This window comes from Ictalurus punctatus, chromosome 1 (assembly GCF_001660625.3).
Source record: "Ictalurus punctatus breed USDA103 chromosome 1, Coco_2.0, whole genome shotgun sequence".
Taxonomy (NCBI): Eukaryota; Metazoa; Chordata; class Actinopteri; order Siluriformes; family Ictaluridae; genus Ictalurus; species Ictalurus punctatus.
Window position 1 is genome coordinate 35,306,568 of NC_030416.2, and position 13,466 is coordinate 35,320,033.

Genomic DNA, 13,466 nt, shown 5'->3' on the forward strand with positions numbered 1-13,466 from the left:
AAAGCCCCTACGACGCGGTTTAAATACAATAATCGATTCTAAAAAAAATAAAAACTCAGTTAAGTCTCTTTCTTAAAAAAAAAAAAAAAAAAAAAAAGTTACTATTTCCAGTCCAATCTTTTCCATTTGTTACAGGATCGGATGAACTTCATTCTCTGTTTACCTCCGATATCCGATCCACCGTTTTGTCCCGGTATCGGCCCGATACGGATCAAACCAGCACCATCGCTACCGCTCACAGACCGGAGATTGATACTAGTGTTACTTTAAAGTCCTCATCAAATCAAAACGGGCGTTTGGTGGATTTTAGTAGGAGCGCGTTCGATCCGAGGGGATCTAGAAGCTAGCGCGATCCGAAACGATGACGAAACTCGCGTGTAGAAGACACACGCGTTCAGAGTGTACTCTCTCTCTCTCTCTCTCTTGCGCTACTACTGATACGGATCAACAGTTCTGATGACATCATTCCGCACTTCAACGTCTCATCAGATTTCCCGTCCGATCGAACGCTCTCGAGAATCAGAAGTGCCCCGCCCCCAACGTTATAAAAATCCAGCACGGCTGTGAGGTAAGCCAAACGCTATCGGCTATTGAAAAAGGTGGGAGGGGCCGCTCGATACGTCCCACCCTGACTTCCTGTTTCCGTGGAAATCACGTCGACGCATCGGATAACGCCAGCGGGGACTTTAATGTATTTTATCGTAGATACGTTTTTAAAAAGAATTTTATTTCGTGATTTTACTCCAAATAAAATTTTTAAAAAAATAAATAAATAAAAAAAAAAACCTGTTATATGGATAAAGCTGATTATGAATAAATGCCCCGTTCGATCGCATGAGAAATCGGTCGCGTCGGCCACGCGTGAGAACGCGGGGGAAGCGTTCCCGCTAGCGCGCTAGATGAAATGACTCTCGTTCAGAAAGCACGACGATGGAAGAAAGAGGGAGCGTTAAGCAGCGTGCTCACCTCTGTGCTCCCTGAGTCAATGGCTTTGTCCACATAGAGCTGAGCCTGGCCTCCTTCACCACGCCACACCCCCTCTGACCACGCCGCACACCGCAGGTGAGCACAGCACTGTCCTGTAACACAACACACACACACACACACACACACCGTGTGAATAACTGACAATCAGATGTTTACTGTAAGGACTAATTATTAGGAACACTGGGTCATTTTGGGCTTCTTGTTGCTGTTGTTATTAACCAGTCTGAGGATCACTAATATACCGACGACTCATCCTGCTTCACGTCAACACAGATCCTAACGTGCCGGGGTACGCGGAGGAAAGACTTCCACTGTGCTGTAATGCACACGTGACCGATCAGGACTCGTCACGATCATCGTTCTGTGTGCAGCTGCTGCTCCTGCTGCTTTCAGCTCGTCCTGCAACTCTTTTCAGGTGACCGCTGGCTTCTCTCTTACCTTGAACAAACCACCGCGCATAAATATGGCAAGCGGTGCCGTGTAAACCGCAGCTGGTGTCGTTATAAAAAAAGACGCCGCTAGACGCAGGGTCGAAGAAAAATGTCAAAAAAAAAAATCTTCTGGTCTGCAGGCCATGTTACCCCTCCCCCGCCCCCGCCCTGTAAAATATTAACACTTCCAATAACAGGCTTCTATTTGTTTGCTTGTATTAAAATATCAGTGATAAAGACCTCTCACGTAATAAGCACGCAAAGGATGATTCCAGAATTATTGGCACCCTTGGTGGGTTTAAAAAGATTATTAAAACAAATATAAGGATTTGTAGTTAATTAGGTTAAGCTCATATATATATATATATATATAAATATATATATATATATATAAAAAGAGAAGTCAAACTTTTCTGGTGGCCAATAATTCTGAGATCTTTGACTACAACTGACTCGGAGTTGAACTTGAGGGGGGAACGAGGTACGGACGCCGAAGCGCGACAGTTCATCACCGTTTGTTTCTACACGAAGCACGCTGAAAACGCCGCGCGTGTCTAGAAGCACGGGATAAAATACGGCACATCCATCATGGTCTCCTAACTTCGACAGGTCCTTAAAAGCTGGACCGAACACATCCGGGACTCGGCGGTTTTTCCGCGGCGGGTTCTTACCGGTGGGGTCGAATAAGGACTGCACGTTGATGTCGTGCGGGAGGCCGAGTTGGCCCAGTTCGTCCCAGAGTTTGTGGACGGGCTCCTCGCTGAACGGATCCGTGCTCCCCGGCGCCGAGGACGAGTGCAGTCCGCTGTCGGGAGAGCTGATCCTGAAGAGGAAGAGGAAATAAAGCGTTTACACGAGGGATAAAAAGCACCAGAGTTAACAGAGCACGTCTCAGCACTTCCGACTGCTGTCATTTATTGCCTTTCTTTTAATCCTCAATTCTTTCTTGTTATGGTCTGCGCTTATGGAGCGTTTTTTTTTTTTTTTTTTAACCTTAGCGGTCCTACAAAGCCCTTTACACGGTCTCATATTCACCCATTCACACACACACACACACCCCAGTGGTAGCAGAGCTGCCATACAAGGCGCTAACTTGCCATCGGGGGTTCAGTGTCTCGCCCAAGGACACGTCGGTATGTGCAGTCACGTGGGCCGGGAATCGAACCCCCGACCCTACGATTAGTGGACACCCCGCTCTACCACCTGATCCACAACCGCCTGTTTAAATGAAAACAGGAAACAGGCCCTGTATGACCATACACAGAGAACCACCTCAGGTAAGACGGTAGCTAAGCAACAGCTGAAGCAACGGTCTGCCAAAGTCCGCCGAGTTCACGCAGTCCCTCCAGGATTTCACCATTTCGCGATCGCAGAAATGAACGAGCGAACTCCGCAACGTTCAAGATCCTCCAGCAAGATTTTCCTCGGACTCGGGCCGAGACGCGTCATGTGACCTCGTAACCGCAACCCCTCTTCGGCTCACGTGGCTCGAACACGATTACAGCTAGACGTTCTCGTTTACCGACAAACGTCACCGCTAAAGACCACGCACAACTATTACCTGCGGACACGATCTCGCCGATTCGAGTAACTTCCCACAACCCCCCCCCCCCAAAATACTCCGCAAACATCGCAATTTTTGAAAAAGCTGCAGCAAAATTGTGCGTTTTTGGTCGCAACACTTACAAAAAATAAACTCGCCGAAAACCTGTACGGACTGAATACTGAACAATCCGGCGTGTGTGTGTGTGTGTGTGTGAGATACTCTAGACTTGTAGCGCCGGTGCAGATACGAAGAACACGTCCTTCCTGATCGTCTACTAAAGCTGTGCAAATGCTATTTTTCTCCACAACGTTCTGAGCTACCGATTCATCCGGAAGGTTGTGGGTCTGAAGCCCAATGACGGGCCTTCGAGCGCAACTCTAGCGTATTCGATCCGATTGATCGGAGTGCGTTACTATTCGGATTCGGCTTCCCATATCACCGAAAACCCATACACACTGCAAAATCACCAGCCCATGGTTCACTTCATAAACGTAAATAGGAACCGATGACTCATCGGGGGGGGGGGGGGGGGGGGTGTTTGGTAAGGTCAGCGGACGGGAAGGTGTAACGGTGACATTACCCAGACGGGAACAGACACGGCACGATGAGGAGCTCACACTTGGCCCTCACACAACGACTGGCTGTTCGGGAGGGGGGGGGAGATCAGCACCGCCGGATACGGAGGCAGAGAAAGAGAGAGAAGCAGAGAGCGAGACGGAGAGAGAGAGAGAGAGAGAGAGAGAGGGGGAGACTGAGAGAAGCGGAAAACGGGAATTAACATTTAAAAAGAGCCCCGGACTGAAGAGCGGCTCTCCACACGCCTCGCCATGAAAGGCTACTGTATACTCTCACCTCCTCTCCCAACACATCTGCATACACACCGAAACACACGCCTCCAACGCCCACTTCCTCCTCGTTAAGGTTTATATCAGTGGAGGTGGAAGACACACACACACACACACACACACACACACACAGGCACGCAAACACAAGCACGAGCATGCACGCGGCTTATCTGTGGCTCGCATCAGATCTAAAATAGATCAGAACTCCACTTCCTTCCCATTAAGATGAAGATATCAGTAAAAAAATGAGACACACACGCTAAGAGGTAGCCAGAGAAAGACACACACACACCCACACTTTACATTAAAAAGGCTTGCCACTTTACCTCCCTCTTATTAAGGTTTACATGAGTGAGGAAACATCCACACACACACACACGCGCATATCAATTTTAAAAAAATAATAAAAACACAACAAAAAAAACTAAAATTGTTTGCTATCGTCGGCATTTTTTCTTCAAATAAAGGAAAGGGACGTCGTGTCGAGTCGGCCTGATTTATTCAGGGAGAAGAAATGAAAACGGCTGCAAACAAACTTAAACAAGCGCCGCAAAGACCTGATTAAACCAAACCGATAAACGGATAAATAACACGGATAAAAAGACGTCGCAGAACGGACGACCCGGAGTCTCGGAATCTTTCGGGGGGGGGGGTAAACCCAGGTGATGCTGAAACGCAGGAACGGCTCGATCGTCGTTAATGAACCGCGCTCTCTCTCTCGCGCGTCGCGTGTGATCTGAAAACTAAACGCCGCTGGCGACAGCTCTGACCGCTCATCACACCGTTTACAACACGCCGCGACCGTCGGGAGTGAACACGCTGACGTACCGACCGGCTTTCCGAACTAACGGCAGTCTTCGCAGAGCAGGGTCAGAGGGGTGCCAAAACATAAAGTCACACGCCATCCACGTGCGTGATGTACATCACTGTCTCGGCGCGCAGCGGCGTGGATAACGCAGTCATTTAATTATGCTCTACATAACCTTCTGCAGCTTATAAACACACACACACACACACACACACACACACACACACAGCTTCTACTCGGCTTCCGATCTCATCCTCGACGCCATTCATCAACACTCAAGTAAAGGTTGGAAGATGGCGGTCGGGGAAAAGTTCATGACGCTAACAGGACGGTTATTGATGAAGGGATGAAACGTTATGATGGATCGTCTCCGTGGCGACGATCGGGTCCACGGACCGTTCTCGGCTTTCGGTCTCAAACGCCAAAGTTCAGCGTGACGTCGCAGAGCCGCAAAAAAAACACGACCTCCTCGATCAACATCTGCTCGAGCAGAGTGAGTTAAAGTGTCGCGGCGACCAGGTGGAAAAAAAAAAAAAGAGATCTGATCGCGCTCCATATCCTCGGGTGAACGTTCCGGCGAATCCGACGGGAAAAGAATTCCTCTCCAGTTGAAAGACGCTCCAGGAAGCGCTCGCTTTAAATCCGAGCCCGGACCGAGTCCATTCAGGCCAAGTGTTTTCATTTTTTGTGGGAAAATAAGTCTCTAATGCTTAAATGCGTGAAGTTGAATCAGATTTTAATGGCTCATTGAGCCCGCCCCCATTTCCACCCGCGTACACAAAGCTCCGCCCCCAAAATTTACCATGATAACTCTAAATGACGTCACCTGGAATCGCAACTGCTTGAAAGACCTCAGAGCTCTGTTAGCCGGTAAAAACCGGTTTCTGAGGTACGATAAAATCCAAAATTGTCCGGTACAATTGTTAACACGAAGCGGACGGGGCACGTTCGCAATCGCACACCGAAATACGGTCTCCGTCTGCGCCGATACGTATCCATTTTCCACGTTTTTCATGTAACGTGTACTCCGATTGGCTCGCTGTTACATCCTCGGTACTTGCGTAGCTTGTACGCGCGTGGTACGTAGCTGAAACATCACGAGACCAACTGGCAGAGAAACGCCGAGCACGTCCGATTTCACTCCGGCAGCAGGACGCTTCTCCGCCGTGAAATAGTCACATGATCGTAAAAATATTACGAGAAACAAACTGACGTGGGAAATGATACCGGTTGCGTTATTTGAATATTTCTCAGTGAACTAAAACATACGTGGCAAACCGCAGTTCAGCGTTTCGGACGTTTCACGATCCCGCGGTTTGTCCCGTCGAACGGTGCGGAGAAGAAAACATGATTAATAAGCTTTTCTCCGTCGTTCGACGCGACTGTTTTGTCGTTATTATAATCGCAGGTACGACGCACGGTCCGAGACGTCACGGCGAAATAACACGGCGAGATGAAAGTACCGGGGTTCTTTCCCCCCGGTTAAGGAAAACGTTATCGTTCCCGGACGCGTCACGGCCGGCGTCAGAATTTCTTAGCGGAAACTCGTACGAGAATGTGAAGAAGCGTCGTGGGCGTGTCTGTAAAATGATTGACAGGAGGCCGATCCAAATACAAAAATATTCCGGAGCGGAAAGCAGGTTTCCAGACGGTTTAATTTCCGACAGGGGTGCCTAAACTTTTGCAACCGTAAACGTTAAAATCAAGTGAGCCTGTAAGTGAGAAAAGCAGGAAGCGCGCTCGGATGTTGAGAACCACGATAAAGCACAGAGAGAGCGTTTTACCCTGATGAAGATGTACCGACTGTTGTGATTGGTTGATTAGACTAACGGTCCTGTTCTCCGATTACAGCGGCGCGGACGTGAAGATGGATCTGTATTCACGCCGGCGTCCTGCAGGACTTCGATCCTATCGTGCTCCTTTTTCGATTTTCGTTCAGCGTCGTCTCCAGCGTGAGGTTTTAAGTAGACGCCACCGGAGGAAACCACGTCGTGCTCCGGAGCGCTCCTCAGAACGCGGCGAGTCTACACGTCTCGAGCTGAAAAACGCCGAGGGTTTCCATCCGGAGCTCAAAATCTGAAAACATCACAGGTGGTTTTCTCGCGTCTCTAAATCCAGATGGCGAGTGCATCGCTTCCTTCGTGAAACGCCGTCATCGTTACGCTGACACGCAGAAACGCTTAAAAAAACAAACAAACAAACAAACAGACAAACAAAACAAAAAAAAAACACACGCACGCACCTGTGAGGAAAAGCCGTGATTTGTTTGACAACCTGAACGCGGAGGACGTGAACGCTGCGGTCTGGTCGCAGAGCGCTGAGCGGCTGGCGCTCGTCATTTACATCAGATTTAAAGCAGCTCAACGGTCGGGGTACAGGAAAGAGAAGGGAGAGGTTTAAAAGGGTGTCACGTGCACCGAAACGCGCCCGCGCCCTCAGCTGGAAACGCTCGGGAGAAAACAAAAGCTGTTAACTGACATTAAATATTAACTTTCCGTCCGTGTCAATACGTCGAAAATATATCGATGTAAAGGACTGATAAACAAACCGCTATGAAACCTCTACCACCACCATGCTTCACTGGAATAGTCCATACGTTCTGCTGGAGGGGATTAGTCAGAGAAGTAACTGACTCAACACGACACGACACTACCACCACCATGCTTCGCTGTAATACTCCATACGTTCTGCTGGAGGGGATTAGTCAAGAGAAGTAACTGACAACACGACACGACGCTACCACCACCATGCTTCGCTGGAATAGTCCATACGTTCTGCTGGAGGGGATTAGTCAAGAGAAGTAACTGACAACACGACACGACGCTACCACCACCATGCTTCGCTGGAATAGTCCATACGTTCTGCTGGAGGGGATTAGTCAAGAGAAGTAACTGACTCAACACGACACGACGCTACCACCACCACGCTTCACTGGAACAGTCCATACAGCAATATATTTTTATAGTGGTGATTTCTATAGTCGTGTTTTCTATGATTATTTTTGATATTTTGACCTTTACAAAACAAGTACACTTCCTCATTTAGCAGATACTTCACTATTGTATTAAACACACACACACACACATATACACACACACACACACACACACACACAAAGAAAAGAAAAAAAGAAAAGAAAAAAAGAAAGGGAAACCTCGTCTTGGGTTTGCCCAGGGCTATAATCTATTTACGCCACAGGGCTTCCCCTAGAGAAGCAGAACCTCGTTAGAAAGCTGTAACTATTAACCGTCCAATAGAAGCCTTTCTTACAGAAGCATGTTTATTATAGCGGATGTGAATATACACTGCACTCAGTGAGCTTCAATACAGTACAGCGCACCCGTTTACCTTCTCTCTCTCTCTCCCTCTCTCTCTCTCTCTGTTATTATTTTCCCTCCTGCTCCCCCGTCTCTAGCTGGAAACGTTCCAGTTAGCAGCCGACCAATCAGGAAGCTCCACCGCAGCAGCGCCGAGCCGCTTGGCAGGCGTCCAGGAGCAGGCGGTGTTACGTCACCTGTCCTCAGAGGGTCTCCTGATTGGCTCATCAGACCAGAGTAAATTAGGAACAGGTCCAATAAGCCCAGGGGCGTCGCTCCACCAGAACTTTAGTCAATAACGAGTCACATGGTGCAAGAGGGGAACGACGAGGCAGAGAGAGAGAGAGAGAGAGAGAGAGAGAGAGAGAGAGAGAGAGACAGACAGACGGACAGAGAGAGAGAGACAGGGGAAATTGGATGAAGTGCTCCCACATGGATTCCTCCCCTCCCCGTTATCGAGTGACTAATCATTGGACCATTTTGGCACCAAATTAATCGACCCAAATTGAATTGCAGCGTTCACGTATATTCCGCTCTTTTATCTGGGTCAGAGCGCTCTGTCTACGTCTGTCTGTCTGTCTGTCTGTCTGTCTGTCTGTCTGTCTGTCTGTCTGTCTGTCTGTCTGTCTACGTTCGTCTCTCCAACCTTCTGTTCTGTCTCTGTGACTTTTTCTCTGTCTGTCTGTCTGTCTGTCTGTCTCTCTCGCAGTCTTTGTCTGTTTCTTTCTTCCTGTCTGGCACAACATTCTCTCTCTCTCTCCTTCCTGTCTCGGTGTCCCTTCCTCTCACTATTTCAATCCCTCTTTTTCTGTTTCTCTCTTCCTGTCTGGTACAACATCTGTCTCTTTCTGCCCATCAGTCCCACTCTGCATCTCTCTCTCCCCGTCTCGCACGCCATCTCGGTCTCTTTCTTTCTCTCCGCCCGTCTCGCTCTGCATCGGCCTGAACAGAAGTTACACACATCTCTGCAATTAAGCACAAAAACAAACAAACAAACAAACAAACAAACAGTAAACAAACAGGTAAACTAACTCTCACTCTTACTCTCTCTCTATCTCTCTCTCTCCCCCCATTTCCTTGAAACAGAACACAATGAGATAAAAACACCCATTTTGTTTTTTCCTGTCTGTTGAAACTGCGGCCCTGCAGAACATTCCGGAAAAAAAAAAAAAAAAAAAAAAAAAATTTATTACCACTAAAAAGCATCGCGTCACAAGCGAGGTTCTTTATCTAACACAACTGAATATCAGATTTGAACGTGTCACAGGCTGAGAGCGGCGTAGTGACAGATATTCAGAGTGATGTGTGTGCGAGAGAGAGAGAGAGAGAGAGAGAGAGAGAGGGGGGCAGAAAGAGCGAGCGAGCCAATGGGAGTGAAGGAGCTGGAGCGAGAGCACAAGTGAAAGAGAAAGCAAAGTCTGGAATTCCACGAAAAACAAGCGAGAGACGTAGGAAAACAAGGGGAGACACAAAGTGAAAGAGAGGAGCTGACAGAGAAGTGCTCCATTATGCAGTGCCCAAAAGTATTGGCACTCTGCACGGAAATGTGGTGGGGGGGGGGACTATAAAAGCAATTAGTGATATGTTGAGCTCAAACACACAATTTTTCTTAATAGTTTATAGTAATCTGTTCTATTTTAAAGCGCTTTTTAAAAAAAATAAAATAAAATAAAATGTGTTTTTATTTTGCTATAAGAGCTTCTGATATGTTTAGTTGCGTATATAAACAACAGTTATAACTTCCATTCTTTTCTTCACAATTAACAGAGAACCGTACACCTCCAAGGTCTGGATATTGTCATATACACGCATCAGATTATTATTATTATTATTATTATTATTATTAGGATGTTTGTGAAGTCTAAAGTTATCTACTAGCTATCTACTAGGCTATCTACTAGCCTCAGTCGCAGACGCTCCAGCTACAGGCTAGGATAATTTTTTTGTGCGCTTTTCTGGCCAGCAGCTTCAGGATCTTAAAGTGTGCAGTGTGACAAGACAGTCACTGAATTATAAAAAGATTCCCGTGGTTAAAAGGTTGCGATGAGTTAACGAGATGGTGGTGGTGATGATGGTGGGTGGTGATGACAGGCCGCAGTATGTCAGGCTACATGGCTGCCAGTCAGATGTCGTGGTGAGCAACACTGGCACACCCCAGGGAACTGTACTGTCACCATTTCTCTTCACACTCTACACTTCTGACTTTTGCTTCCACTCTGGAACGAGCCACCTCCAGAAGTTCTCAGATGAGTCCTCCATCGTCGGCTGTATCACAGACCAACTCAACTCACCGTACGCTCCGTAACGGATCCGCTCCAACCGCCCCCTCACCGTACGCTCCGTTACGGATCCGCTCCAACCGCCCCCTCACCGTACTCTCCGTTACAGATCCGCTTCAACCGCCCCCTCACCGTACTCTCCGTAACGGATCCGCTTCAACCGCCCCTCACCGTACTCTCCGTAACGGATCCGCTTCAACCGCCCCTCACCGTACTCTCCGTAACGGATCCGCTTCAACCGCCCCCTCACGGTACTCTCCGTTACAGACCCACTTCAACCGCCCCTCTCCGTACGCTCCGTTACAGATCCGCTTCAACCGCCCCCTCACCGTACTCTCCGTTACAGACCCGCTCCAATCGCCCCTCTCCGTACGCTCCGTTACAGATCCGCTTCAACCGCCCCCTCACCGTACTCTCCGTTACAGACCCGCTCCAACCGCCCCCTCACCGTACTCTCCGTTACAGACCCGCTCCAACCGCCCCTCACCGTACTCTCCGTAACGGATCCGCTCCAACCGCCCCCTCACCGTACTCTCCGTAACGGATCCGCTTCAAACGCCCCTCACAGTACTCTCCGTTACAGACCCGCTCCAACCGCCCCCTCACCGTACTCTCCGTTACAGATCCGCTTCAACCGCCCCCTCACCGTACTCTCCGTTACAGATCCGCTTCAACCGCCCCCTCACCGTACTCTCCGTTACAGACCCGCTCCAACCGCCCCCTCACCGTACTCTCCGTTACAGACCCGCTCCAATCGCCCCTCACCGTACTCTCCGTAACGGATCCGCTTCAACCGCCCCCTCACCGTACTCTCCGTTACAGACCCGCTTCAACCGCCCCTCTCCGTACGCTCCGTTACAGATCCGCTTCAACCGCCCCCTCACCGTACTCTCCGTTACAGACCCGCTCCAATCGCCCCTCTCCGTACGCTCCGTTACAGATCCGCTTCAACCGCCCCCTCACCGTACTCTCCGTTACAGACCCGCTCCAACCGCCCCCTCACCGTACTCTCCGTTACAGACCCGCTCCAACCGCCCCTCACCGTACTCTCCGTAACGGATCCGCTCCAACCGCCCCCTCACCGTACTCTCCGTAACGGATCCGCTTCAAACGCCCCTCACAGTACTCTCCGTTACAGACCCGCTCCAACCGCCCCCTCACCGTACTCTCCGTTACAGATCCGCTTCAACCGCCCCCTCACCGTACTCTCCGTTACAGATCCGCTTCAACCGCCCCCTCACCGTACTCTCCGTTACAGACCCGCTCCAACCGCCCCCTCACCGTACTCTCCGTTACAGACCCGCTCCAATCGCCCCTCACCGTACTCTCCGTAACGGATCCGCTTCAACCGCCCCCTCACCGTACTCTCCGTTACAGACCCGCTTCAACCGCCCCCTCACCGTACTCTCCGTAACGGATCCGCTTCAACCGCCCCCTCACCGTACTCTCCGTAACGGATCCGCTTCAACCGCCCCCTCACCGTACTCTCCGTAACGGATCCGCTTCAAACGCCCCTCACAGTACTCTCCGTTACAGACCCGCTCCAATCGCCCCTCACCGTACTCTCCGTTACAGACCCGCTCCAATCGCCCCTCTCCGTACGCTCCGTTACAGATCCGCTTCAACCGCCCCCTCACCGTACTCTCCGTTACAGACCCGCTCCAACCGCCCCCTCACCGTACTCTCCGTTACGGATCCGCTCCAACCGCCCCCTCACCGTACTCTCCGTTACAGACCCGCTCCAATCGCCCCTCACCGTACTCTCCGTAACGGATCCGCTCCAACCGCCCCCTCACGGTACTCTCCGTTACAGACCCGCTCCAATCGCCCCTCACCGTACTCTCCGTTACAGATCCGCTTCAACCGCCCCCTCACGGTACTCTCCGTTACAGACCCGCTCCAACCGCCCCCTCCATTACAGACCCGCTCCAACCGCCCCCTCACCGTACTCTCCGTTACAGATCCGCTTCAACCGCCCCCTCACGGTACTCTCCGTTACAGACCCGCTCCAACCGCCCCCTCCATTACAGACCCGCTCCAACCGCCCCCTCACCGTACTCTCCGTTACAAGGGGGGGGGGGGAGAAAAGAAAAAGAAAAAAAAGTATTCCTTGAACAACACACAAAGGCATTAGTGCAGAATTTGGCCAAACTGCTCAGCAAGGGGTCCACACACACACACACACACACACACACACACACACACACACACACACACACACACAGCCAGCGCTTGATCATGGTGAGTAATTACACTGGCAGCTTCTAATTGGACGCTGTGAATTGTTTCGGCTCCACAGGGGTCAACCGGGGTCACTGCGTTTTAACTACAGAGCAAACTGCCCTCTCTCTCCCTTTCTGTCTCACACTCTCTCTCTCTCCCTTTCTGTCTCACACTCTTTCTCCCTCCCTTTCTGTCTCACTCTCTCGCTCCCTTTCTGTCTCACACTTTTTCCCTCTCTCCCCCTCTTTCTGTCCGCCTCTCTCTCCTCCTTTCTGTCCGCCCCCCCCCCCCCTTTGCCCGCCTCTCTCTTCCCTCTGTCTATGACTCACACACTCTCTCTTTGCCTCACACTTTCTGCCTGCCTCTCTCACTCCCCCTCACACTCACTCACTCTCTCCTTCGCTGCCTCTCACTGTCGCTGCCGCTCACACTCTCTCTCGCTGCCTCACACACACACACACTCTCACTGCCTCAAAACACTCTTCTCTCTCTCTCGCTGCCTCAAAACACTCTTCTCTCTCTCGCTGCCTCACACTCTCTCTCTCTCTCTCTGCCTCACACTCTCTCTCTCTCTCTCTCTCTCTCTCGCTGCCTCATACTCTTGCTCTCTCCCACTATCCCCTCACAGGCCTCGTTTTCCCAGCAGGCCAATCAGGCTCTCTTTAAACACATCCAAACCACATCCATTACTTACACAATAAGAGGCTACTTCCCTATTCACTCTGTAGCTCTCACACACACACACAAACACACACACAATGGCAGTCCAGCTAATGATGCAGCAATTTGGCGGTATATGACCCCCACTTTTAAGCATCAATAGTCCTTCAGAAAGTGCTGACGTTGGACGGCTCGTGGAATCTCCAGGATTTCTCTTCCTGGACGAGAACCGAACGACTCTGCATAATTAAAACCCGCTGCTCCGCTTTTATCTCTAAACCGCCCACCGGACCTCTCAGGAAACTCGGGCTCCTCCAGCCAAACCAAACCGCACCGAGAATCTGATCCACACCACAGAGGAATCAAATGA

General features: G+C 50.3%; 1 protein-coding gene across 10 annotated transcripts in view; it reads right to left on the reverse strand.

The window, feature by feature from the left end:
• The window catches only part of kmt2ca (lysine (K)-specific methyltransferase 2Ca), a 202,640-nt gene that overhangs the window by 124,090 nt on the left and 65,084 nt on the right, over nucleotides 1-13,466 (reverse strand). For all 10 annotated transcript variants that reach the window (XM_053684190.1, XM_017481966.3, XM_017481991.3 and 7 more), the window contains exons 6-7: nucleotides 2,090-2,241; nucleotides 967-1,079 (exon numbers count right to left, since the gene is read on the reverse strand). In XM_053684190.1, the coding sequence (XP_053540165.1) occupies nucleotides 967-1,079; nucleotides 2,090-2,241 (265 nt within the window). The remainder of the gene's footprint in view (nucleotides 1-966; nucleotides 1,080-2,089; nucleotides 2,242-13,466) is intronic.